This window comes from Syngnathus scovelli, chromosome 2 (assembly GCF_024217435.2).
Source record: "Syngnathus scovelli strain Florida chromosome 2, RoL_Ssco_1.2, whole genome shotgun sequence".
In the NCBI taxonomy this organism is placed as follows: domain Eukaryota; kingdom Metazoa; phylum Chordata; class Actinopteri; order Syngnathiformes; family Syngnathidae; genus Syngnathus; species Syngnathus scovelli.
The window spans coordinates 15,661,882-15,689,739 of NC_090848.1; the positions used below are offsets into that span (position 1 = coordinate 15,661,882).

General features: G+C 43.5%; 2 protein-coding genes and 1 long non-coding RNA gene across 4 annotated transcripts; 1 reads left to right on the forward strand and 2 right to left on the reverse strand.

Moving 5' to 3' along the window:
* Positions 1–77: 77 nt before the first annotated feature.
* On the reverse strand, positions 78–4,593 carry LOC125988003 (vesicle-associated membrane protein-associated protein B). Of its 2 annotated transcripts, none has more exons than XM_049752706.2 (6): positions 4,239–4,593; positions 3,457–3,609; positions 2,626–2,729; positions 2,270–2,350; positions 1,874–2,005; positions 78–1,040 (listed from the first exon to the last, which is right to left on the reverse strand). In XM_049752706.2, exons 1-6 carry the CDS (start codon positions 4,294–4,296, stop codon positions 870–872), a joined length of 699 nt encoding a protein of 232 aa, XP_049608663.1. In that variant the 5' UTR covers positions 4,297–4,593; the 3' UTR covers positions 78–869. The 2 variants fall into 2 exon arrangements, with proteins under 2 accessions (XP_049608663.1, XP_049608662.1); XM_049752705.1 differs by having other exon boundaries at positions 1,874–2,056; positions 4,239–4,589.
* Positions 3,608–6,849, forward strand: LOC125988004 (uncharacterized). Its single transcript, XR_007488199.2, has 2 exons — positions 3,608–3,735; positions 6,588–6,849. It is a non-coding gene; the product is annotated as an uncharacterized lncRNA (long non-coding RNA).
* gnas (GNAS complex locus) lies at positions 6,081–27,795 on the reverse strand. Its single transcript, XM_049752704.2, has 12 exons — positions 26,152–27,795; positions 24,164–24,236; positions 22,909–22,963; positions 22,064–22,183; positions 14,780–14,877; positions 11,921–11,975; positions 11,725–11,798; positions 11,016–11,074; positions 10,797–10,917; positions 9,949–10,079; positions 8,962–9,029; positions 6,081–8,088 (listed from the first exon to the last, which is right to left on the reverse strand). The coding sequence occupies exons 1-12, from the start codon at positions 26,288–26,290 to the stop codon at positions 7,942–7,944; spliced, it is 1,140 nt and encodes a 379-aa protein (XP_049608661.1). The 5' UTR covers positions 26,291–27,795; the 3' UTR covers positions 6,081–7,941.
* Between the last annotated feature and the right edge of the window lie 63 nt (positions 27,796–27,858).

Genomic DNA, 27,858 nt, shown 5'->3' on the forward strand with positions numbered 1-27,858 from the left:
CTAATTTAAATTGTAGAAACACTCGAGACTCAGAATCAGGCAGAGGTGGCCAAATACAAAGCAGTGACAACTTGAACTGTTGTTGCATACAAGTGTTTATTGAAAACGTCCACATTGGTTTTGCATGAAGTTTAATGAGTTGGCGGCTACACTATTTCCGCACACAAGTGGAGGGCCATTGCTGGCAAAGTGCAGTCTGGGAAAACCGAATACATTTTTTAATCATATGACTAGAAGATATTCTCTTAATGGTTCTGATAGCTGATACTGAACAAAACCCCCAATAACTTATAACAGGATATCTGACATGTGCTCTTCTTTTGCAAGCATCCACCTTCTCACCCGCAATACACAAACACACAAACACACACACACTCAAACGGACACACACAAAGTTGGAAGTCCAGAATATAAATGCTCACTTCACTAGTGTTCAATCTCTGTGTGTATTTATCAGTAATAAGAGAATGTGTTGGTTTTAAGTGTCATCAGTCGGGAATCAATGGAAGCCTTGAGCCACATCACCACTAATTGTTACCCGTGCAAGCTCGTAAGGATAGAGAGCCATGGACGGAGTCACTGGAGTTGAAGGTGATCATTTCACACACAGAAAAAAAAAAAAGAAAGACAGAAAAGTCAAGGTTTAGCTTCTTTGTTTTCTCAGAACACATTCAAAGGTTTCTTTTTCGCTCTGCCATGACGAGCCAGAACAATATTGCCTTGAGGGTTAACAATAAGAACAAGAGAAAATGTAAAGCCAAGAAGACTTCCTCATGTTGCCGTCAATGACACGTGTCCGTCCATGCCACCAGCCATCCGTCTGTCTGTCCATTCGTCCATCACCGTGTTGTCTGTCTGTGTGTGTGTGTCTACAGGGCCAGCTTGCCGATGATGACCCCGATGACGAAGAAGAGGACGCACAGAGCCAGCACACGGGTGCTCAGGCCTTCGTCTCTCGTGGCCAAGGACGCCATGACGGAGGATGAGGGGGAGTCGGCCGCAAGCCCCGTCAATTTTCGCTTCCGCAGCCCATCATTCTCCTGCCATGAAGAGGCAGTGCACACACACAAATCAAAACGGTTATGAAAAAAGTAAATACAACGGTCGTGTAATTCTATTGGCACCAGAGAGCTCTGAGAAACGTTACAATACAATAATGCCTCTGGGGACCGAGCCTTTCAGCATAATATTTTCTTAACTCCTTCAAAACGGTTTGCTCTACCTCAAACACTAAAATATACCCTGTACTACGACCCCCAAAACACTGACATAATTTTGAATTCATGCCTTGATTTTGGAAAAAATAAACACGCGGCACAGATATTTCATATTCATCGACAGGCTTCTTTGAACAAATGCTTGCCGCAGTTGAAATTATCCCATCAATATACTTCCTTAAGACCAATTTGTTTTAAGATTGTGCTTTGACACAATCTTGTGACATTTAGAGCATTTTACAAAGAGCAAAAAATAGTTGATCAGAGTGACAGAGATTAAAAAATTTGAATAGGCAAACGAGCGAATAGTGAACTGTGCTTTTTGGGAGAAGCTCTAAATGCACATGTCGTCAGTAAGAATGTAGTTATACATATCTCTCATGAGGTATACAAAGGTCTGCCTGCCTCATGTCAGAACTAAGAACATTGAAATGAAAGCAAAGTCCACACAGAGTAAAATTGCTGTGAAATGCAAACCTAACTTTGATAAGCCACTATTCGCTACTGAGATAACATTCTCATAGTTTGACTGTTAAATTCGCTCGTTGAGAGGGTCTAATTTTTCTCAACAGGGATCCTGGTGTAAGATGTACACTGCTAATCACGTGTGTCAGTTTTGTCGGAGCTCTGCAACAAATAGGCAAGCATGGCCTCACCCTGATCTGTTTGTTCTCTTCTCGTAGTCTCTGCACGTCTGCCTGCAGCCGCTTGTACTCCTCCATAATCTTCTTCACCTCTCCGTCGTCCAGCGAGGCGCTGGATGACTTTGGCGGAGAGACGTACTCCGACTTAACAGAAGAGGTAGAGGAATGCACAGTGTGGTAGCTTTCAGGCTCACGCTGCAGAGAGCGCGAGAGCGAGAGCGCAAGAGAGTGAGAGTGAGGGAGAGAAGGTGGGGGAGGTGTACAGAGTGATCAAAATCAAAATAAAAAAATTATAATGCTGAGACAGTGATGAATTTGCTCATGGTGTCGACGTGAACTGCTCAAAGTGCTTGCTGTACATCAAAATGTTGGTGAGAAGGTGAAAATGTGAGACCAGAAGACGCTTACCGCTTTGTCATTTTCAAGAGGCATCTCGAAGGCACATCTCAACTTTGAATCCATCAGTTCCTCGGGCTTGGCCTCCTTCCACTGTGAATGTCATCAAAGAAAAAAAAAAAAAAAAAGAGCTAAGATACAACTCATGACTGATTAGTTAACATCCTTCAGAATACTGTTTAACTTGATGTATTTCACACAGAAATGAGAACTCACTGGAAAAAATAAATAAATCAATATTTAACCAGCGTCCCAGAACGGATTGTGCTCAACCTTAGTGTTTCTATTGTATTAACTTGTATGGCTGTCTGAGAAATCCAATGAAACTGGTCAGTTGAATTGAATGAAGGTTAAATATTGATACTCACAACACTCTCCATGTCAGTCATGTCGTAGGGAGCCAGCATGGAGAGCACCATGAATTTGTGCTTACTCTTCTCATTGGGGTCATAGTCAAAAGGCTGCAGCATAACTGTATAGGGCATGGAATATGAATTTTATTTTCTCATACAATTAAATAATCATCATTGGAATAAGAATGTGCAAACTCCAGACAGTAAGAACGGGGCACAGCTTTGAATCGTGAACATAAGAACAGTGAGGTGGTCACGCTAACCGCTTTTCCTCTCCATTGCCTGATATTAGAAATAAACCACAAATATTCAATTATTTCAGTATACAGTGATAAGTACTGTACATCAAATGGATTTAAGTCCATGAAATTTGCAGCATGACCAACGTTTTTGGCTCCAGTTTCCTCCCACATTCCAGACATGCATGGTAGGCCAATTGAACACTCAAAATTGTCCATGGGTGTGAGTGCGAAATGTTGTTTGTCTTGATGTGCCCTGCGATTGGCTGGCAACCGGTTTGGGGTGTACCCCGCTTACCGCCTCAAAGACTGCTGGGATAGGCTCCAGCACGCCCACGACCCTCGTGGGGATAAATGGTTCAGAAGATGAATGAACGAATGAATAAACCTTTTACCATATCTTAATTTACTGAGATGCACCTGTACGATTGTCTAGTGTTTCTTTGCCATGCTCATAGATGTCATGTGGATACAAATATTATGACTTTGTTGCAAGGAAAATCAATCTCTCACAGGGTTGGTTCTGCTTTAAAGTCACACATCACAGTAACAAGAGATATTCAAACATAGCTATCGAATTGGCGATATAGCCGGCACGACATCTGACCAGAAACATTGATGGAGGTCCCGGCGTCGATGATGCCGCTGTTTGGGCGAACACAGTAACGACGAGGTGCGGTTGTCTTGACTTTGAAACACACATTTCTATCTGTGGGGTTGGTGAGCTTCAGAGTGGCAGTGACGACATCTGTGAACGGTCCTGGGGATGAAAACACACAGAAGATTAGACATACTATATAGGCAAATCACATTATCTGTACATCAATATTACAACCAAGAAAGTGATCCGTATATCATTCAACAGCTTCCCACCACCATCACCGTAGTGAGTTTTCAAGAATCTAAGAAAATTTACAGCAAACCTCTCATTAGGTAGATTGCAACAATGTGTACGTAACTAAATTATTAAAAGCTCAGCACTGTAGAAAGTACTTTAAACATTCTAGGCTGACTGCTAGGTGTTAGCATGTTAACAGAAAACAGACGTCAAAAAGCGTGAAATCGCGGCGTTTAAAGAATTATAAAGACTGAGCCTACTAGTGAGTCAATGAATGTGATCAACGGCGGGCCTGCTCTGACGCTGCAATGACAGCTAGCTAGCAGACAAGCTAGCTAAGAAGGATTCTAAGCTGCTACCTTGTTAACGCAAGCGCACTTTTGCTATTTCATCATTAAAATACACCGTGCACACTAATAATGTGCAACTTGCCTGACAAATAACCTTAATAAACATGACGGGCAGACATGAAAAGGCAACGCAGGGGCGGTGTCGAACCAGTTGAGCGTGTAGCCACCGAGGCGTTACCGGCCCTGCCCTGGTGGCGTTACCTCGAAATTTCAGCTCGTGTTGCGGCTCCAGCACCAGGACTTGTTCTGGTCTGGCCATGACCCAGAGCTTCTTCCTTGTCGGGGCGGCGAAGGCAACGATCTGGATCACAGGTAGCACGGAGAGGCGAGGTTGCAGCTGGTTGGCTCCGGAACGAAAAATACTGACGTACGCGGCTTCCTGCGAGGCGAGAAGGGGGCGGACTGCGACTACGACTACGGATATAATGTGAAAGGGGCACCGGGTAAACTGCTCGCCTGACTCACTGACTGATTGCTACCGACAGCTGCTGGAAGCTAATTTGCTAAGTATGCTAGCGTAGCAGCGAAAGGAGAGACGGCGAAGACAAGAAGGTGGACTTGGCGAAGGGGCGGGACCTTGAATATTGTTACTACTTTGCATACAAGAGAGTGAATGTATATACATATAGTTATATATAAATGTGTATAAAACACATAAAGTACTTATTAAAACATAAAATATACATATAAATAGAACATAAAACAAATCATTCATTTCATCAATGTGATACCTACTGTACCAATTTTGTATCGGTCCGTTGAAAGTAATGAAAAATACTTTTTTCATTCATCCACTTTCTGTACTGCTTGTCCCCACGGGGGTCGCGGGCGTGCTGGAACATAACCCAGCAGTCATCGGGTTGTCGGCAGGGGACACCTTGAACCGGTTAACAGCCAATTGCATGGCACAAAGAGACGAACAACCATCCGCAGTCACACTTAGGGGCAATTTGGAGTGCTCAGTCGGCCTACCATGCATGTTTTTGAGATGAGGGAGGAAACCACACTTCCCGGGGAAAACCCATTGGGGCACGGGGAGAACATGCAAACTCCACACAGGGAGGGCCGGAGGTGGAATCGGACCCGCATCCTCTGAACTGTGAGGCGGACGTGATAATCAGTACCACCTTACATTTTATTGTAATTTTGTAGAATCAATAATTAAAATGTGGGTAAAATGAGTTACTCTAAACTCCATTGTCGAAAATGTAATGTGCATTGTCCCGATTCAATTAAATAAACGAATACATTAAAAAAAAAATCATTTTACGGGGATCACCAATGTGGTGCCCATGGACCCCATGTAGCCCCCAAGGAATAAATGAGTAGCCAGTAAACCTGTTCTAAAAAGAACTTACCAGTGATGAGATATCGTGAGTTTCTAGGAATGTTATGTAAGCAATCATTGGAAAATGTGACCATCGGCAGATTTCAAGAAACTGTTATTTATATTGATTTCGGTTAGTTTCATAATGATTAATTTTAAATTGTTTTTTAAATTAAAACATTATTAATAGTAACATTATTAGGGATGAAAGCATTTGTTGATTGGATGTGTGATATTTTTATTTTGATGTTTTGCCATGACATTTTTCTAATGTAAAATGCAGGCCTTGGCTCAGTAAAGGATGGAATATTTTTATAACGCTTGTTCTCATTATGGAGACAGGTAAGATGAATTCTAATTGCAAATGACTAAGGCCAACTGGTACTCTCAAATTTATTTGACCTTAGCAGTTTTACTGTATCATTACAAAAGTAGATTTTACTGCCCAGGACTGGCAAAGGCAACAAAGTATGCTTGTTAGACAATTTTAATTTCCAGTGTCCAGACTATGTACTTCAGATCAATGGTGCACCTGTGAGAAAGTCATTTGAGGACACTTCATGCTGAGCCCTTTGAAGAACTAATGCAGATCAGATGAGGAAAGACTAACATAGCAGGAAATTCCACATTCTCCTGCAATTTAAGGGAGTAGCAACACGCAGCTTGCGTCTCAAGTGTTGTGTTGTTGCATGTGTAAGGACGGGCCTGGCGCTGTCTTCACCCCCCCAAAAGAATCTTTATTTCTTAAGAGCTCCGATTCAGAAGACGCATAAATGATGCATACATATAATGAGAGATGACTGATGTGCACGCTAGGGAAGAAGGACCCATTGCCCCCCCTTTCTCCACAAATAAAATGACAATTATTTTTGGTTGTTTTCTTAGGAGATATTTTGGTAGGAAAAACATGACTCGTGTAAAAACAAGGCAATGTTTTGAATCTGATCAGTTTCCCTTTTAAACTTTCCAAAATGTATGCGAGAAAACAAAAGAACCTCCGTTGAAAGGATTTAACTTAGAAGCAAGATGGACACTGTTGAGTGTACAGTTTGCCATATGATTCCTAATAAAATACTTTTGATTTTAAAACTCATATACATTTTATTATTCATTCTTTCGGGTGAGGAGGGGTATGGATCCAAAAAGAGAGATTCAAATCATAAAGGGGGAAAAATGAGGAAGAGAAATGAGCCTACAAAAAGCTACAAATGTTTGTCCCTCAGGTCCCCAAAGGAGAGCGCGAGACAGCCTGGAGGATGAAGATAACGAAAAGGAAGGAAGTGGTGAAGCGAAGGGGTTGGTATTAATTGGCCAAGCTATACAGCGCAGTATGACACCCACTTTAGCTCATTATACACGTACTGTCGTGATCAAGGCACAGGGATCTTCTAAAAGTTATTTTTTTCCTCAATAAAGTTGTACAAAATAATACATTTTACAGTCTGTACAAGAATAATAGTTCAGCAGTAAAGTAAAATAGACAGAGATGGGGGAGGGAGATTTCAGGGAGATAAAGTGTCCTGTTTGTTTTTGCCATTTTCTTCCTCCCTTTACATTTTAGAATTATTCTTTTCTTTTTTTTCCTCTCTAGTGCAGATGTAAGTCAGAAGAGAAAAAGCGGTGGTTTGAGGAAGGAGGAGAAAATGAGAGAAAAAGACCACGCAGGGCACAATGGCACACAAGTCCACACAGACCCCCAAAAGTAAGAAAAAACAAACAAACAGTTGTGTTGGCAAAAGATATTTTTCTTTAACTTAGATACTGTATTGGATACTTTTTTTCCCCCCGTTTGCTAAGTCCCATAGAAGTCTTCAACTCAAACGTACGATGTATCATTTTTATAGTCAAGTGGAGGAGGGATGGTTCCTCCGTTCCATTGTCCTTGTGTTGATTTCAAATTCCAGCAGGGGGCCAAAGGGAGACACCTGTCCCATTTGCGGACAAGACAAAGAACACACCTCTTTCTTTGCTTATAAACTTGTCAACCCTGCAACTGGGCTCCAATGGGTTGGAGAAAAAAAAAAAAAATCAAAATAAAAGTGGGAGGCCACTCTGCATAACAGTTTCTGGATTTCTTTTGCAACTCAGTAAATGCAGATTTGATGTTACTTTTGAATATCGCGATATGCATATGTGAGAGGAAGGACTGCAGTGTGTGTGTGTGTGTGTGTGTGTTTGTGTGTGTGCGCGCGCCCTAATGCTCACATGTACGGTTTGATCCAAAATCCTGAGCATGACACTTATTTCTGTGTAGTAGATGAGATCTGTTACAGTTTGCTCGTTCCATCAAAGTAGCAGCAGTCCACGTGGCTGCAAATGTAAAGTGAATTCCAGTCCAGACTGCATGAAAGAGGAGGAAAGTGGCCAAAGTGAATGTTGGCTTTAGGCCACGCAACCCGCCCCCCCCCCCCCCCCCAGACTCGGAGTTAGCAGCAAAGGGAAGTTGGCATCATGTACTGTGTGAAGTGTCTTTTTGGCATGTCTGTGAAAGAGTTCAAAGACTCAGGGTGTTCCCAAGTTTGTTCTGTTTTTGATTTGCTTTTTCCTTTACGTTTTTTTTTTTTTTTTGCCGTCCCATCACAAGAGCTCGTACTGCCGCAGGTGCATCCTCTGGATGATGTCTCGACAGTCGTTGAAGACGCGGCGGATGTTTTCCGTGTCGACGGCGCAGGTGAAGTGGGGGTAGCAGTAGTGCCTCCCGTCGCCGCTGGCAGTGCTGATCCTCTGGAAGGAACAAGTGACATAATCTCAGTATTTAGTATTTCTTTGAATTTGCTGAATTCTAGCCATCTCTGGGGTTGGCCATTTTAGCGCATGTCAACTACCAGGCAAAAAAATATTGGTTCATTCAGTAAGCTTCTTTTGTCGTGCAATTGTTTAATTGTACTATGCAGACCACATCCAGGTTCACAGAGAAATCTCTTTGTTTTTTTTAACTAAACTGGAACAAATTCAGTTTTCAATTTCGTACCACTTATCCCTACGAGGGTTGCGGGCATGCTGAAGCCTATTCCAATGATATTTAGTAATTATTTTAAGATGCACCTATTTTGTATTTTTGCGCCACCCTTTTACATGTCAGAGCAGATTCTGTGTTTTGTTTGTTCAAGATGTCTGACGACAAAATCATAGTAGATCCTGGGACTAATCAAGTCTGGATGGAAGCTACTGCTCAGTCGCAGAAACTGAATCCACAGCGCTCTCTTTTGGTTACTACCAAGCAGTATTTTGCCTCTTACTGCTTCACCTATAAAACTGTTATTGGTAACAGATTTAAATTGAATTCCACAATTTTTTGAGGAAAAAAAGAATAAGTACAATAAGTATGTTAACAGTGGAATGGCTCGAAGTTGAATGCGTTCATGATCATATGCATCAGAATGCTGGGAGAAGAAAACAAGGTTTTATGATGCTGACAGTTTGGCCCTTGGAAAAGTGTAGAGCAGTGTGTCCAAATGGATTGCGTTAGACATTTTGCTCTATTTTAAAATGAAATCTAAAGAATAAGAGTGTGCAAAAATGAGTTTTTTTGAGGGGTGCTGTGACACCAATGAAAAATCAGTGGCTCAATAAATAAGATGAAACATTTGCACTCACCAAGAATTCATCTCTTATGAAGTACTTCGCCCTTGTGACACGGGGATCTTCTGCAGGTTCAGGTGTTGCTGCAAGAGTATAAAGGGCCACAGAGGTGGTTAAAGACACCAACTTAGATGGGGGGTAAAAGAACTGTTGGGACTAAAAGTTCTGCTGCTGCTCAGTGCATACATAGGTGATCTCTTTCAAGTGGGACACAGGACCCCTGGCCACTCCACTCATTAAAATCAAAACCTTTATGCACTATAAGATATCTTTTTTTTTAAAGTATACAGCATAAATAACGGCATTTATAGATTTGCATAGCTTTACCTGCACTGATGGATTGGTTTAGGGTGTTAAACAGATGAAAGAAAGAAAAATGGAAGATGTGGCTTTTGCCTCCATTTTCTTCCTGTAGGTTGCCCCTTGAAAGAACTTATTTGGGCAACCCTGGTTTCAATGAAGGAGCTAAACAGTGGATTAAATGGTCTTGACTGCAGCAAACCTCACTGGATGTGGACACAAGGGAGAAATTGATGAAAAACTGACGAGATGGAAAATATTAATATTAACAAGAGTCCAGGTCAACCTCCCAAAGAAATTATAGGTTTATTGCCAAAATGCATCTTGGCAAGGGTGCTACCATTTTTGACCAAGCCTGTTGCATTAAGTTTTTTTTTCTTTTCTTAAATATCTTCAAAAGCAGTGTCTGATTTTCAATGGCCAATTTTGATATCTTTTTCATTATTACTTTTGCCAGATTCATATTATTTCTGTGACCACTGTGGACTTTTCTTTCATAAACATTAGGGTACCAAAAATGTTGTCCATGTGTGTGCAACAATGAGAGGGGGAACAGCTCAGTTGTCTTTTAAGTATTTGGCTGTTTACCGCTCTGATTCTGTTATATAGAACAACAAACTCTCGATGCTATGCTATATATCCTGTACGTTAACAGTTTATGTGATTGTGTCTAGTGAGAAGGTCTGTCCAAGAACTGCTCACCATCATCAGGTGTAGTGTAGCGAGCAAATTCCGGAAAGTATTCCTCAATTTTGGACTTCCCTGCCAGCACTTTCTCCGCAAGGAGGTCCTGTTTATTTAGGAACAAGATGACAGAAATGGTTCGCAGCCACCTGAGGAGTACAAGAGAAATGAGCCATCAAATAAGGCGCAAGCATTTACTGGAGGAAAACCATAACAAAAACTGCATTAAGAACTTGGTAGTCGCCAACTAATGTGTAGTGAGTTTGAAGATCCCCGGTTTTGTAAATATGTAAATGACATGATGGACATTTGACGCTGTTGTGCAGCATTTGTTGCTAGAGAACCCTCATGTATATGATTATGTAAGGGGTGAGGAGAAAAAGCAGGATGCTTCACAACCCAGATGGGAAAGTGACTTTTGAAAGGAGCTCAGGAGCATTCCAAAAGCATTTCTAAACCCTTTAGAAAAGGGTGTCAAACTCTGGCACACGGGCCAAATTTGGCCAGCAGTGTAATTATATTTGGCCCGGGAAGACAAATTGTGCATCAACTTTGGGTCAATACAAGAATTGCCAAGTGTCTTTATGTTTAATATATAGAGGCGTTACTAGCAATTTTTACTACAATTCATCTTTTTAAAATGTTGAACAGTTTTTACTAGTCTCTGATTTCCAAACTAGTTATTTATCAGTTTGTTGTGCAGCCTATACTGAGACGTTCATACATTCATTTGGGTTGACAGTCATAATGGCTCTCAGAAGAAAATTATGACTACGATGCGGCCCGCAACAAAAATGAGTTTGACACCCCTTTCTTTAGAAGATCAAAATGATCGGCCCCTTTATCAACTTTTCACCCCACTTCACCTGTTGTTCCAAATGTTCTTGAAGAGGTTGAGAGCCTCCTGTAAACGGTTGGTGTGATTGTCCTCTCTGATCACCATGTTGTAACTGCTACTGGCCACCACGAAGATGATGGCCGTCACGTCTGCCGGTAGAGAGGCACGAAAAAAGAAAGAGTTACAAACTCCGCAGAAACTCGGTGGCAAATGAATCAAGCGGCAATAGATGATGTTCACACGCTACCATTAAAGCACTGGATCCATTTCCGGCGCTCATCTCGTTGACCACCAACATCAAACATGCTGTCAATCAAAAGAGATGGTTCAGAGATGAGAAATACTGATACCACGTGGCAACTCTGGGCTGGCCAAACGGTGTTAAAATCGACTTCATTCAGCAAGTCGTGATTACATGAATGAACCTCACAACATCTAACTACGGTGTTTATTTCTATTGGGACACGTTTGTGAGACTGCAAAAAGGCCAGCAGGGGAATATGCGTAAATGCGAAAGCCTGAGAAATGAACTATAAGTCAAATGGCTATTAATCTGTATGTCTTCAAGGAGTAATAAACGGCGGTTATTGCACGTTACGAACGACAGGTAACACATGAATGATAAGGATGAATGTCCTTATTGAGCCAAAAGTTCAACATGGCATGACACATTGCATTCCGGGAATCGCGCTAATTCCGCGAATGGTTTGCGGCGCTCTATGTAAATAATTGTACGAGCTCAAGCTAAACATCATGCTCTACTTCGATTTGATCTGACCGCGCTGTTATGAGCATGTGCTTTAGTTTACGTCAGGCAAGCCCCATCTGGATCCTGTAGTATACAATAGAATTTCTTTTCAATCCTTTTCTGATATTCAAACTAGAAAATTTGGAAGCAACTTTCCAACTACTTATTGTTTATGATTTCAGTCAGCAAACTTATGTTCTTGACTTACTGGAAATTAACTTTATCCACTTGGAACCTTGTTTCAAAGATCCCTGAAGTCAGCACTCTGCACCGCAGCAGATCCTGGTACCAAAGGGAAAAAAAGTTGTTGATATCAATGATGAACTCCCCGATTTTGTTTTTGTAAGAGTTATGAAAAAGTCAGAGGAAGCATGGCAAAAGGTGAGTGGTGAGCGCAGAACCACCTGATCTGATGGAGTGTAGTCGCTCTGCTTCACGATGTCAATTTTGTCTAGGAAGCTGAGCAAAGAGACAATACCAGAAAAGCTATTAGATGGTTGAAATCATTTCTTGGGATGCACAGAAAATTCAGTCAACAAAACATTTCAGATGAAAATAGCCCAAACATGCATTTTAACAATAACGTCAGTCTTCCCTCACTTTATCCGAAAGGTTCAAAGATGAAAAATACCTTTAAAATTCAAACCATTTTAATATGGTTTCGGCTAAATGTTTGGCTGACAATGAAACGCAATGTACAGCTTAACGAAATGGAGATTTGAGGACCTTATTTGGAGCGTGTGTGTGTGGTGGAAGAAGTTGTTAAAAGACAAAGTGGAGTGATGACATGGTACAAAAAAAAAAAAAAAAGAGAGCCAGAGCCATAGTGGCGTCTGTCTGACATTACTGAGCACATTTCAAAAATAGCTCGCCGGCGCCGCAGCCTCCGGTACCGTTACCATGGAGACCCAACCACAGGTGCTATTAATAGTCTATCAGCTCCCAATCTCGTGAGGCTGGAGTGGCTCCGGGAAAGACTGACAGACAGACAGACTGACAGACAGACAGATGAGGAAGAGGAGGATATGCTCTGGCTTATGTGCTGGACCTGACAGCAAAGAAGGAGGGATGGAACAAGTAGGCTGTACCATCACGAGTGCCACAGGGAGAAACATTGTCTACATTTAACAAACACCAAGTGTTGAGGCTTGCGGCCAGGGCCGCCCTCAGGATAGACCAAAAAGGCGCTTGCCTAGGGCGCCATCTGTTGGAGAGGGCGCCGAATTGCTGTTAAAAAAGCCCACTTGTTATTTTTACACTCGATATTATGGATGGGCACAATTTCTGACAATAAGATACATCGTTTAAGTTTTTGTAGCTGGTGCTTAAGTAAACACATTTGTAATTAATTGCTGTATTTTGTGCTCTTATTTATGTTGAACAAACAAACCAGAAGCTACCTTTTCCTACAAAATGCTGCCATTTATTTTGCTAAAGCATTTTTATAGGGGGGTCAGTAGTTATACATTGTTTACTCTATTGCAAACATTTTGTAACTTTGCAATTCACATTTCTATTACCGTAATTTCCGGTGTATAAGCCGCGACTTTTTTCCAAAATTTTGAACCATGCGGCTTACAGTCAGGTGCGGCTTATATAAGATTTTTTTTCGTGATTTTTGTGATGACTTGATCACTTTTACTTTTAACACTATTATATACAGTAAAAGCTACAAAACAAACTGACAAATAACTCGTTTTCAAATCAGTTGAGTAAAAACTGGTCAAATATTTTTAAAAAAAAGATATTAAAAGTGAAGACAATTTGCAATTCTAGTAATGACACACGAATTTGATGCACAATTTGTCTTTGTGGGCCACATAGAATGATGTGGCAGGCCGTACCTGGCCCCTGGGCCTTGAGTTTGACACCTGTGCTCTAAACCCTTTCTCTTACTCTGCCATGTGACTCAGAGATTACACAAAGCAGTGGCGCTGTTTGGACCATCTGCATTGTATTAAAACCCAATCAATCAGCATTTAAATTAAATTCTTCTGACATTTTGCTCACCAAAAACAAGTTCTAATGAATATGAACTTTTAGTGCATTTTATTCAGAAGGTTACTTTGAACCCTGAGGCTTAAATGGCGGCGCGGCGTACTTATGGATTTTTACGGCCTCCAGGGGGCACTCTAGCAGGAAGCAAGAGCGAGACAGGCGAAGAAGAGATAACGTGCCGAAGAAGACGTGCTAGTTTGTGTTTACAACATTTCGCGCATCACGCAGAACGCAATCAAGACGGACATTACTGAAAGAATGCTTTTATACACAAACCGTCATTATGGGGGACAAAAGAAATGCATATGATGCCGCTTTTAAGCTAAAGGCAGTCGATGTTGATGACATTGTGTTGCGGCACCCTTTTCTTTATTTTGTGGTCCTGTCTACTCTGGAGCTATACGTGTCGCTCGCTAGTTTAATGTAATTTAGCGCTTCGTGCATGAATAAGATTAGCATGAACAGACCCTCATCATGGAAAATGCTAGAAGAAATGGATAAAAACGACGACGAAAGAGATACTGAGAAAGTGTGTGGCGAAGGATATCTAACGCTATTCCAATCGGAAATTGAGGAGGAAGACTTCGACGGTTTTAGTGCACAGGAGGAAGATGAAGACGATGAAGCTCTTTTTTTTAACTTTTACTTTAACCAGCCCTGTTAGTGCTGTGCTACCGTGTTGCTGCTGTGTTACCGCCGCGTCTCAGTGACTTTTACCGGTATGTTTTATTTAATCAAACCCTATTAGTGCTGTGTTACTTCCGTGTTGCTGCGGTATTACTGCCGCGTCACAGGCAGTGTTTGGAAAGAAATGTTAAGGTATGTTATTAAAACTTTAAAAAAGCTTTCTGTGTCCAGTATTTCTTTGTTAATAACTTGCGTGCACACTTCCGTGTTGCTGCGGTACTACTGCTGCGTCACAGGCAATGTTTAGAAAGACATGTTAAAGTATGTTATTCAAACTTCAAAAAGGCTTTCTGTGTACTGTCTTTCTTTGTAAAAAACTCGTGTGCACGTGCGGCTTATAGTCCGGTGCGGCTTATGTAGAAAAAAACCTCAAATATCCCCGAATTTTAGCTGGTGCGGCTTATACACCGGTGCGGTTTATACACCGGAAATTACGGTAGTTTAATCAAATATAATGGAAATGAATTCAACACTTATTTCTTAAAGTTATTACAAATACACAACATTTCAAAAATGTGTAATCACACGACCGTGGCAATAATTCTATTAGAAGTCATATTTAATGTTGGGTTACTCACTATTGTGCACAGTCGATGAGTTGGTACTCATTGGATCTCTCAAAGCACACCTTGACGCCCTCGTCCTGCCACAGTGTTTTTGCATGGTCGTAAAACTCCTGCAGAGGTCAAGCAAAGCAAAAAAACATTACTAATTGCGTAGAAAAACAGTCTGGTTTTAAAGAGCAAAATAAATGGGGACTAAGGCACAGACATTTGTGCAAGATGGACTCAAGTCCTCCAATCAGTAGTGACTTCTTTACTGCTAAATGGAGTTGGGGTGGTTTTGAGACAGGAGCTAACATGCGTGTCGGGGTTTGTTTTCTCTTCTTCTTAAACTCATTAGCAAATGTCAGGTATCCTACCATCGCCAGCTAGAACACACTGTTTAAAGACCACGTTATATTCATTTGGCAAATGACGCTTGTGTGAGTGCAAAGCGTCTTCCACTAAATCATTGTGCACGGTTAAAATTGTGGCATACGAGTTTATGCTTTGCGAGCTAACAGAGTAGCTTGCTCCAAAGCGCAGCTATTAACATATCGCTAAGCAGTGATCAAGTGTGAGTGTAGAGAGATATTATTGTGGGAAATATGTACAAAATAAATAAAGAGCAGGTGTGCGCGGGCAACTGCCCACGTAACAGAAGAAATCATCGATAGGATAAGCGATTCTAAAATGATTGGTTTGTGACAGCCCTAACTGCACCCCAATCATCAAAACAATACTCTTAACCTGTCTGATGTGTTTTACCCCCAATGTATGGTACTAAATAACAAAAACAAATAATACTACATTACAAAACAAAGTATATGAAGAGAATCCCTTACTATCTTTTTCCAGTGTATCAAGCTGGCAGCCATTTTAGAGCATTTTTACATTTTCAAGACCCACAGCGGTCAATGATTAGACATAACCAAACAACTAAATAAAACAGACTCTCTTCTTTCAAAGGAAACACATGATGTTGCTTTTTTTCTTTTTATAATCAGCAGTAGAAAAAAAGGTACAGTAGGGGAAATAAGTATTTGACCCCTTGCTGATTTTGCAGGTTTGCCCACTTACAAAGAATGCAACGATCTACTATTTTAATCATATGTACATTCTAACAGTGAGAGACAGAATCCCAAAGACAATTCCAGAAATTCACATCATATGAATTTATAAAAATTGATAACCGTCTAATGAGGAAAAACAAGTATTTGAACCCCTGGAAAAACAGCATGTTAATATTTTGTAGAAAAGCCATTATTGGCCAGCCTCCGTGAGTCGTCACCTTATCGTGGTGGAGGGGTTTGCGTGCCCTTATGATCCTAGGAGCCATGTTGTCGGGGGCTTCATGCCCCTGGTAGGGTCACCCATGGCAAACGGGTCCTAGGTGAGGGGCCAGACAAAGCACGGCTCACAGAAGCCCCTTATGACGATTGAAATAAATGGACTTCGTTTTCCCTCGCCCGGACGCGGGTCACCGGGGCCTCCCTCTGGAGCCAGGCCTGGAGGCGGGGCTCGAAGGCGAGCGTCTGGTGGCCGGGCCTTCGCCCATGGGGCCCGGCCGGGCATAGCCCGAAAAGGAAACGTGGGTCCCCCTTCCCATGGGCTCACCACCTGTGGGAGGGGCCAAAGGGGTCGGGTGCAATGTGTGCTGGGCGGCAGCCAAAGGCAGGGACCTTGGCGGTCTGATCCCCGGCTGCAGAAGCTGGCTCTTGGGACATGGAATGTCACCTCTCTGGCTGGAAAGGAGCCCGAGCTGGTGTGCGAGGCAGAAAAATTCCGACTAGATATAGTCGGACTAGCCTCCACGCACAGTTTGGGTTCCGGTACAAGCCCTCTCGAGAGGGGCTGGACTCTCTTCCACTCTGGAGTTGCCCACGGTGAGAGGCGTCGAGCAGGTGTGGGTATACTTATTGCCCCCCGGCTGGGCGCCTGCACATTGGGGTTCACCCCGGTGAACGAGAGGGTAGCCTCCCTCCGCCTTCGGGTGGGGGGACGGGTCCTGACTGTTGTTTGTGTCTATGCACCAAACAGCAGCTCAGAGTACCCACCCTTCTTGGGGTCCCTGGAGGAAGTGCTGGAGAGCGCTCCTTCTGGGGACTCCATCGTTCTACTGGGTGACTTCAATGCTCACGTGGGCAATGACAGTGAGACCTGGAAGGGCGTGATTGGGAGGAACGGCCCCCCCGATCTGAACCCGAGCGGTGTTCTATTGTTGGACTTCTGTGCTCGACATGGATTTTCAATAATGAACACCATGTTCAAGCATAAGGGTGTCCATGTGTGCACTTGGCACCAGGACACCCTAGGCCGCAGTTCGATGATCGACTTTGTAGTCGTGTCATCGGATTTGCGGCCGCATGTTTTGGACACTCGGGTGAAGAGAGGGGCGGAGCTGTCAACTGATCACCACCTGGTGGTGGGTTGGCTCCGATGGTGGGGGAAGATGCCGGTCCGACCTGGCAGACCCAAACGCTCTGTGAGGGTCTGCTGGGAACGTCTGGCAGAATCTCCTGTCAGGAAGAGCTTCAACTCCCACCTCCGGCAGAGCTTTTCCCACGTCCCGGGGGAGGCGGGGGACATTGAGTCTGAGTGGACCATGTTCCGCGCCTCCATTGTTGAGGCGGCCGACCGGAGCTGTGGCCGTAAGGTCGTTGGTGCCTGTCGTGGCGGCAATCCCCGAACCCGCTGGTGGACACCGGCGGTAAGGGATGCCGTCAAGCTGAAGAAGGAGTCCTATCGGGCCGTTTTGGCCTGCGGGACTCCGGAGGCAGCTGACAGGTACCGGATGGCCAAGCGGAACGCAGCTTCGGCGGTTGCTGAGGCAAAAACCCGGGCGTGGGAGGAGTTCGGTGAGGCCATGGAGAATGACTTTCGGACGGCTTCGAGGAAATTCTGGTCCACCATCCGGCGTCTCAGGAGGGGGAAGCAGTGCAACGTCAACACTGTTTACAGTGGGGATGGCATGCTGCTGACCTCGACTCGGGACGTCGTGAGTCGGTGGGGAGAATACTTCGAAGACCTCCTCAATTCCACCTACACGCCTTCCATTGAGGAAGCAGGGCCTGGAGACTCGGAGGCGGATTCTCCAATCTCTGGGGTCGAAGTCACTGAGGTAGTTAAAAAACTCCTCGGTGGCAAGGCCCCGGGGGTGGATGAGATCCGCCCAGAGTTCCTAAAGGCTCTGGATGTTGTGGGGCTGTCATGGCTGACACGCCTCTACAACGTTGCGTGGACATCGGGGACAGTGCCTCTGGATTGGCAGACTGGGGTGGTGGTTCCCCTCTTTAAGAAGGGGGACCGGAGGGTGTGTTCCAATTACAGGGGAATCACACTCCTCAGCCTCCCTGGTAAGGTCTATTCAGGGGTGCTGGAGAGGAGGGTCCGTCGGGAGGTCGAACCTCGGATTCAGGAGGAGCAGTGTGGCTTTCGTCCTGGCCGTGGAACAGTGGACCAGCTCTACACCCTCGGCAGGATCCTCGAGGGTGCATGGGAGTTCGCCCAACCAGTCCACATGTGTTTTGTGGACTTGGAGAAGGCGTTCGACCGTGTCCCTCGGGAGGTTCTGTGGAGGGTGCTTCGGGAGTACGGGGTGCCGAGCCAACTGATAAGGGCGGTTCGGTCCCTGTATCACCGATGCCAGAGTCTGGTCCGCATTTCCGGCAGTAAGTCGGATTCGTTCCCAGTGAGGGTTGGACTCCGCCAAGGCTGCCCTTTGTCACCGATTCTGTTCATAATTTTTATGGACAGAATTTCTAGGCGCAGCCGAGGCGTTGAGGGGGTCCGGTTTGGGGACCTCAGCATCGCGTCTCTGCTTTTTGCAGATGACGTGGTGCTGTTGGCTTCTTCAGGCCGTGATCTCCAGCTCTCGCTGGAACGGTTCGCAGCCGAGTGTGAAGCGGTCGGGATGAGGGTCAGCACCTCCAAATCCGAGTCCATGGTCCTCGATCGGAAAAGGGTGGAATGCCCTCTCCGGATCGGGGATGAGATCCTGCCCCAAGTGGAGGAGTTCAAGTATCTTGGAGTCTTGTTCACGAGTGAGGGGAGGATGGAGCGTGAGATCGACAGGCGGATCGGTGCAGCGTCGGCAGTAATGCGGACCCTGTACCGGTCCGTTGTGGTGAAGAGAGAGCTGAGCCAAAAGGCAAAGCTCTCAATTTACCGGTCGATTTACGCTCCTACCCTCACCTATGGTCACGAGCTATGGGTCGTGACCGAAAGAACGAGATCTCGGATACAAGCGGCCGAAATGAGTTTTCTCCGCAGGATGTCCGGGCTCTCCCTTAGAGAAGGGTGAGAAGCTCGGTCATCCGGGAGAGACTCGGAGTAGAGTCGCTACTCCTCCACGTTGAGAGGAGCCAGATGAGGTGGCTCGGGCATCTTATCAGGATGCCTCCTGGACGCCTCCCTGGGGAGGTGTTCCGGGCATGTCCCACCGGTAGGAGACCCCGGGGACGACCCAGGACGCGCTGGAGAGACTATGTCTCTCAGCTGGCCTGGGAACGCCTTGGGATCCCCCGGGATGAGCTGGATGAAGTGGCTGGGGAGAGGGAAGTCTGGGAGTCCCTCCTAAAGCTGCTGCCCCCGCGACCCGACCCCGGATAAGCGGAAGAAGATGGATGGATGGATGGATGGCCAGCACAGATGTCAAACGGTTTTTATAGTTGGTGACAAGCTTTGTGCACATTTCGGCAGGGATGTTGGCCCACTCCTCCCTGCAGACAGCCTCCAAATCATTCAGGTTCCGAGGTTGTCGCCTGGCAACTCCAATTTTAAGCTCCCTCCAAAGATTTTCAATTTTTATAAATTCATATGATGTGAATTTCTGGAATTTTCTTTGGAATTCCGTCTTTCACTGTTAGAATGTACATATGATTAAAATTATAGATCGTTGCATTCTTTGCAAGTGGGGAAACCTGCAAAATCAGCAAGGGGTCAAATACTTATTTCCCCCACTGTAGGCTGAACAAAATGCAGCCGGTTCTCCAAGTGTACTCAAACTGCTCTGATCTCATATCTAAAATGGGGTATCGATGTCATCTACTGTTGATTGTGCCTCAGTAAAGTTGCTTCCAAGTTTGAAATTTACAGAGGAGACACTCCCCGACCTAACCCTGTTGAAAAAAACGCTATTGACATGTACTGTATATTAAAAAAAGATAAACAAGAGAGACAGAGGAACTCTGAAAACGGCAAAAACGTAATATGAAACAATGATTAACAATAATATTTAAAACAAATTATAAAATAAAAAAATCTAAATAAATTGTAGCTACATTTTTTTTTCCAGTGCAAGCTTTTTCAGTACCAATAGTTAGTTGCTTTGGTGCCAGTAGTCGTCAGCATTTTTTTTTTCTTCAATGTCACACTTAACGGCAGTGTTGGCTACATAAAGTTTTTTGTTAGAAATGCATGAGTACAAAAAGACTGAATTTGTAATGGAAATTAACTAATCCCTTGATCCCTTGGTGTAATAACACACCACAAAATTTAGTGATGTTTACCTGATTCAAATTCGCCTATTTGCAACTTAACGATTGAGGTACCCACTGTCAAACATGCTCACTCAAACTAAGCAAAAAAAAAAAAAGCGAAGCGACTTAGGAGCGGAGTGCTTGACTAGCTTGTTGACACCACCAGTGAGAACGTTGTGCCTGGGTGACGGCTGTGTACAAGACTGTCAAATGTAAATAGAGGCAGAGTAGAATTAAAAAAAATTCAAGACAACTCTGCGCACAAACTGTTACACAGCACAGCACTGACTTCACATTTGGCCTCACGCATCTTCTATAGCATGTTTTGGAGCACAACATACCATCTCTGTTCACTACACTTGCCTACTTTTGAAAGAAAGTTATTAAACAAAGGAGAAAAAAAAAGAAACACACTAAATATCAGAAAAGTAGGCTCTATATTTTGTGAACAGTATGCATTAATTTAATCCCCAAAACTGTTGTGCTTTATTTATCTATAGGTTCAAAAAGCTTTATTTGTGAATGTGTTTTGGAACGATAGATTGCCATATACCGATGGTTGTAACTGTTAATTCTGTAAATTAGAATCACAATTATGTGAATATTCATTACTTGCTGAAATATGCCACGGTCAAGTTAGGTACCTATCGCACATGGTGGACTTCCACTCTTCTGTGTTGTAATGACTTTGTTGGTTCAGGTATTTTCTTTCTTTGTATTGAGGGATTGTCACACGCATGGGCCAAAACCCTTTTTTAAAGAACAACTCTCCATGACGGCAAACTCATCATATGTTTAACACAGAATTCTTTCATAATCATGTCATGTGCTTGCAGCAACAACAGAAAATACTCACTCCATTCCGCTAGCCACTCTATCCTAGCGTGACATCCTCTTTCCTCTTTGTTCCATTACAAATACTGCATTAAACCTGACCGGTTCACATGAAACAGGATGTGATGCTAATTTGTCAGATACACACATTGATCATAATAATCAGCAGGAAATTGGGAAAAAAGATTTCCCCACACACAAGGACGCGATTGATGGGCATGTTTTCCCAACATCAATGCATAATTCAAGAACTGAAGCTCAAAAAGGAAAGAAACACTGTGTTGGTCATAAAATTATGAAAGCAAATGGGATTTTTTTTTTTTTAATAGGGGAAGCGGAGCAGTGCCCCACCAGATGATACTGAAGTGAAAAAGGTGAGCTACCTTTTTTTCCAACTGGCCTCACAAAGTTTACCAAGCAACAAGTGACAGCCAAAAGGAATCAGAGAAACTGTGTTACAGGATATTGCTGAGCCAACTACATAGCAAAGTTCTAGAATTAAAAGCTGAAGAATTGAAATAAAAATGTTGCTGCTTTTCTCACCATTTAAAATGTACTTGTTGGCATTTTTTGTTCAAGCATAAAACCTACAGTGTGAAATATAAATAAAACAATTTTCTGTCTAATAGAAAAATGATAAAACAATATGACGGGAGTGAGGAGGTCCCATAAGTGGCACCTGATTACCAGTCTCTTGGCCTAGACAATTAGGAAATGAAACTCACACAGGTATTATCCAATGATCATTAGTACACTTCTGTGTTTGTTATGACATGTCAAGGGATTATCATCTGGGTTTTGGAGACACTAACCTATGGAAAGCTGCTTACACTCAAAGCACACATGTACAGGCTTTTTCCATTTGACACTAATCAGTTACAATGACGACAAAAAGTGAGTTTGGATCTAATTTTACAACCGTAAACAACTTTATTAATTTGTGCAGTATTTTATATTTGGCCTGATCACAAAAATAATTGTGAGTATACTGTAGTTTAATACTCACGCATGGAAACTCAAAATCCTTCTGGTTGACGAGGTTGAGGATGTATTCAATGCGGAATTGGTTGTCCGGACAAGCCAACTGCACCGGAGGCATCAGCGTGCTCATAGCCGTCACTATTGTCTGTAATAAACACACAAAAGGCCAACCCACGTTACATTTAAATGTGTAAGACCCAACTTAATGAATATAGGAAGCTCCTTTTCCACGAGACATTCCAGATAGCTGGAGGCCACACCGTACTAGCCTCACTTAGCCCAGATCAACTGAACACGGTGGCGGCATGTGGGGTTCTGCCATAATGTTTCTAAAGTGGCGAGTCTCAAACACAAAATTTGCATGGTGTGTAAGTTCAAGTGAAAACGTAGAATATACAATATCCACATATATTGCATTTTACAGCTAAACCTAACCACATTTACAATTTCTTATGTCCAATATGACTTGGTAGAGCCTGTGGGCTGCTCTGTCACGCGTGCAGTAGAGTTCCTTGCGGCATCCCTTAAGAAACGTCAACGTAGGTTATCCAACTATACAACAGTCACGTCAGGGCAAGTGTATCAGAAACCACCTCGAAGGATTTTCTGTCTAGTGGATCCAGTGTGAGCGTACGGTCCGAAAAAGTGTAATGGAAAAGCAGTTGCCCGGGGACAAGCGAGCTGATACAATACTAAAGCGGCTTTAGTCTTTTTACTTGTCAACGTTCATACTCTCCTCTTTAAGTTGACTATTTTTAAACAGTTCTTTTAGTCAGACAGATTTTACCTTCTTTACATGTTTCAGCTACTTCCTTAAAATAGGTTTAGTCTTCTTATACAACTTTTATTGTATTGCTGATGAGCACTTACCTCAATGGCCTCTTTGATATTATTCTTGATATCCTGAATTTTTTGTTTCTTCTCACTGAAACAGACACAAATTTGGAAGTTAATGTGTGATTGTGTGTAAAATAGGCAGTGGCAACAAGAACGCTCCTAGCACCCAATGTTTCCATCAACATCTTTCAATAACCAGCTTTCAGATTATTTTGTATTACTCTTATTCAGAGGACAACATTAATATGTTTTTGTTTTTTTTTGTTTTTAAGGATAGCAAAAACGTAACAAATAAAGGAGCGTTACAGTAAACCTCAAAGTGAGTTCGAATGTGATTGACTAAAAGTATGGAGGGCGTGCGTCAAAGCACACGGCTCAACCAAAAGATCAGTTTTGACGAACACAAATCTATTCACCCAGACATACACTTGTGAGAAACTATTACCAAAACAGAAAGCAACATTAAAAATGTCAAAAACTATATCTAAGGATCAGCTGTGCTGACCGTGAAAGCCAGCGGCTAATCCGAGCAACATCACATATTTGCCCCTAAGTGATGCTTCCCCATGCGTTTTGTGAGTCTTAATAAAGACAGTAACACAGTCTCGTATATTCATGGCTGGCCGCCGTGCACACACAGCTCACAGTGTTGAGGAGTCATGCGCTGGGTCATACGCTCATCTGCCTCAGGTGCAGATTTGAAACTACAAACTTGCAAATGAGGACTTTGCCCTCGTTGAAGTGGCCACAGCGAATTCAGAAGCTCCTTTGTGCAAATTACTCAACGCTGCTGTAAAATGGACTCCAAAGGGAGCACTTTTCATTTGGCCGCAAGTTATCAAAGCCTCCATGTTACCACACCAGCATGACACTAGATAGCATTTTGGCGTTCTATAACAGAGGTCTTATGTATGCCACCGAAGGATGATACGTTAGCCCACTTCAACATCTAGTCTGTGAATCTTGGGACCATTTCAAGTCTTGTTGGGTTCACTCATAGTGCAGTGCAAACACTTTTGAATTAAAGACCTTCAAATAATATAGTCTAATTTTCAAATCAATTATTTGTTCCACCTTTACTATGCTTCCGCTACTCACCCAAATATTGTATGGTGCATACCTGCGTTACCTAAAGAGCAAAACCCTCTTTCGAATATTTAAATGTCTCCACTACTTTTACACATGTTCAATGTTGTCTAAAACCAAGAGTTACGTTTGTGGGACACCACGGACACACCAACATTACCAAACTGGCTGCTCGGCCCATGTACACTTGCATCATACTCACTCTGCATTGAAGCCGTTGACATGGAGAATCCTCATCTGTTTCACAATTGTGCTCTTTCCAGATTCGCCAGCCCCTAAGAAAAAAAAAAAAAAGGCTTCAATGTTGACGGGCTAACTATTTTGCCATAATATTTTTGTATTATTTGAGCAGCCTCAAACAAAAAGTTCACATCTTTCTTATATGTGTGACCTACTCTTCATATTTGAATAATATTGTTAAGAGTTCTCATCTAGTGACAACTACAACACAGCTTGGCAATCTACTTTTTCCAACCATGAGATGAACTTGTGCTGGCCAAGCACATGATGAGACCATGGAACCGTTTGTCGCTCGGGCATTTCAGTGGCTCAGCAAGCTGCTGCTCATTCCAACTCAACTGATAACATCATGCTCTGAAATATAACTGATGACCTCATGTCAACCCCCCCCCCCAGCTTTCTCTCCCACCTTTAATGTTCTTTCCTGTGCTGCGCAAAAGAAGACCTAGGAGGACCACTGTCAACTGGCAGCAGGAAATATGTCTGCGGGATGTCTGAGGCTTGACAAATACCATGTCGGTGGTGTGTAACATAATTCTGTCCATATGACTTGATCTGCAAGGATGCAGCTCAACTTCTCATGGATGCTTCTGCGGATCTTTAGATAACCAAGATAAAAACATTTTCTTTTTCCAAGTAAACCTTTAAATCTTAATCTGGACGGTGTTGTAATAGTCGCTGGTGTCTATTACTTGACTGTCCAGCTTGCACAAGTATTTGCCAGCCAACTTCCTCTCACACTTAATTCTTTTGGCACACTCATGGAGTTGTTGAACATTACAATGTTATAATTGTTATGTAATTACAATTAGCGTGTGTGACAACTAAACAAGTCTACTTGAGAGGTTTTTTTTAACTAGGGTGCTTGTTGTCGCTTAGGCGATGTTCACAGTTCAGCTAAATTCAGATTTTTCTTTACCTACGAGCGATACACATCTGATTGTTTCATGCAGTGTGAATTCAGATTTTTTTTTCAACCCTTTTGTGTATAAATTGGACATGTATGCAATTATTGTCAACTTCTTAGCACATCTCACTATTATGTGATTACAGTTTAACAGAAAACAAACATGGATCCCTTAGTTTTTCAGCTGCAAGCTTTTCCTATCTTATCCACCAGACCACAACCTCCAAAACGGCAGCCAAGCAAAAATACCGATCACGAGATCAAAGGTCCATCCAGTTGAGATGAAAACTCTGACTGAACACAAGTAAATGCTTTGTGTCGATGCCATGGCATCACCGTCACATTGTTGCCCGTCTGTTTCTAATCTGTTCTTTCATCTTGTAGTAAATGTCTAGCACTACAGAACAGAAACTCACCAGTTCAGGAACAAGATGTTCATTTTGTTCTTTGTATGAGTTTGAATCTGTTTATCAATGACTCTGCTGAGAGGTGCAATCAAAACAAATGTAAGACAAAAATGTCAGTTATGTTAGACGGCTAAGGGTATTGTTGCTTTCATCTGGCTCCTGTCGTTCTGCTTTGTTCAAATGGACACAACTTCCTCCGCAACAGAAATATGGGTGTGTCTTTCGTGCTATATGCAGCCGCCATGGTATGGTCTTATTAAATGTTCAGACTTGAACAAAAGTAGAGCAAAACTTTGAAGCTGCAATTTAACAGGGGAAGAAAGAGGAGGAGTTAATGGAGGGGAGACCGTCAAGAAACTGTTATGTAATGTGGAGACCCAGCCCACCTTCAAACACACACACAACCACATGTTGAGTCTGTTCACTTCTACAATGAGTTGTGTGGGTGACAGTCAAATTACATGAGTGGGCTACTGTACAGCCAGAACAGTAACATCTCATATAAGTAGTGTCACTACATCACCTTTGCTTCCAAAATGATTCTGATTATCAGCCGATCACCCTCAGGAAAATAATCTGCTTGCTTCATTTTTAGAATGCCACGAATTTTCCCAAAACATGCAACAATTTACTTACCTAAAAGCAATAGTCTGTGTGTTGCTCGGTAGATTTGTTTGTCTTTTTGGAGCTGCTTCTCGATCTTTTTGTTTGCTTCTCTCTGAGCCTTCTCCTCATTTCTCTGGTCTTCAGTCTTACTGTTGCCCAAACAACCCATCTTCCCGCAGGGAAAGGCAAAAGAATGGGGAGTCCAAGGAGAGAAAGTAAGCGAAAAGGTGAGCTTTAACGCGGACCAATCTAGAGCCAACGTTTCACCCGAGGGTTAGGGCAGGAGAGGCTCAAACACGGAGAAGTTTCCTCCAACGGCCCGATTAAAAAAAAAAAAGGTAGTGGGTAGTAGTAGTCTGTCCGTCCAGGTCCAGAATATTTGAAATTTAAGTCCGTGGAGGGAGTTTTCGTGTCCAAAAATCGAAGCAGTTGGTGTTGCTAACGCCACAGACAGGGCCGGATTCTTTTCTCCTTTTACGTTGCTTGTTCTTTCCTCAGTTACTTCGGTCTCGACAATTGTCAATGATGACTTGTAAAAATGACAGCAACGGCGAAAGTGGCGCTTGATCTCGGAGAAGAGGAACAGGGAGCAGAAGACGAGGAGCCCGGTGTGCATCAGCCAAAGCCCGGGTCTTGCGTCTCACTGCTGCCCGCGAAAGTCAGCGCAAATCGGCGTGAGTGTAACGCTCAACCGCACGGCGGCGCGGCTCGGTCCCAAGCCTCCTTTCAAAACACGCATTTTTTTTTTTTTTTTTAAAGGTTCAATTGGTTCTGTACGGCGGTGTTTTAGTTGTTAAGGGGTCCCACCAGTAAGAAGTAGACGAACTACAGCTACATGTGTGATATTTTCATTGCTTCCGGACCAGTTCTCTGCAGCAAGCTGAGCCAGAGGGCAACAGTCTTCTGGGCCGGTTCCGAAAACAGCTCCACGAGTTGTCCTCCTTATTCGGATTGCTGTGTTTTCTCCTCCAAAGAAGGGGGCCCTCCTCCGGGGGTCTCAAGCGTGCGTGTCCCTGGCTGGGGGTCTCAAGCGTGCGTGTCCCTGGCTGGTGTTATCACCCCCTCACATCACAAACGATCCCGCAGTTACACTTTTGGCCGGTTCGGATCCAAATCCAACACGTAAATAATCCGGAGCAGAAAATGGAGGCGTAAAGTGTGTATGTGTGTGGAGGTGGAGGGTGGCAGCCTCAAAATGTCTCCAGGTTTGTTGTTAGGGTGAAAAGCAGCTGGCTGTCAGACTGGGCTTAGGGGAGCCTACATGAGGCCTGTACGTGCACGCACACGCACGCTCGTACACATTCATGCACATTCCTCCCCCATAGTTCCGAGCTCGGTCGAAAAAAGCTACAGGTTAGCACACTGCGTGTGCGTTAACATTCACCAGAAAGCAACAAAAAAGAAAAAAATATAGCACACAAGCTAGCTAGTCGAAGCAGCACATTTGCGCCGCCTAGGCCGCCCTCCTCCTCTTCCGCCGCCGTCGTCGCTCCGCAGCCGGCTCAGGCTTGTGGGAGTCGCAAAGCAAGGGAAGTAATGTTTCTTCTTGGAGCTTATTCTTTTTTCTTTATATTCCTCCCCCTTTCCTCTTGCTCTCCTTTCCCGAGAACAGGAGCCTACATTGAGGTAGGGCTAGGCAAGAGTCTGGGAGATACGGGGTGGGGCCACGCCGCGCTCAGTGAACCCTGGGAAGGGGAGAGAGAGAGAGAGAGAGAGAGAGAGAGAGAGAGAGAGAGA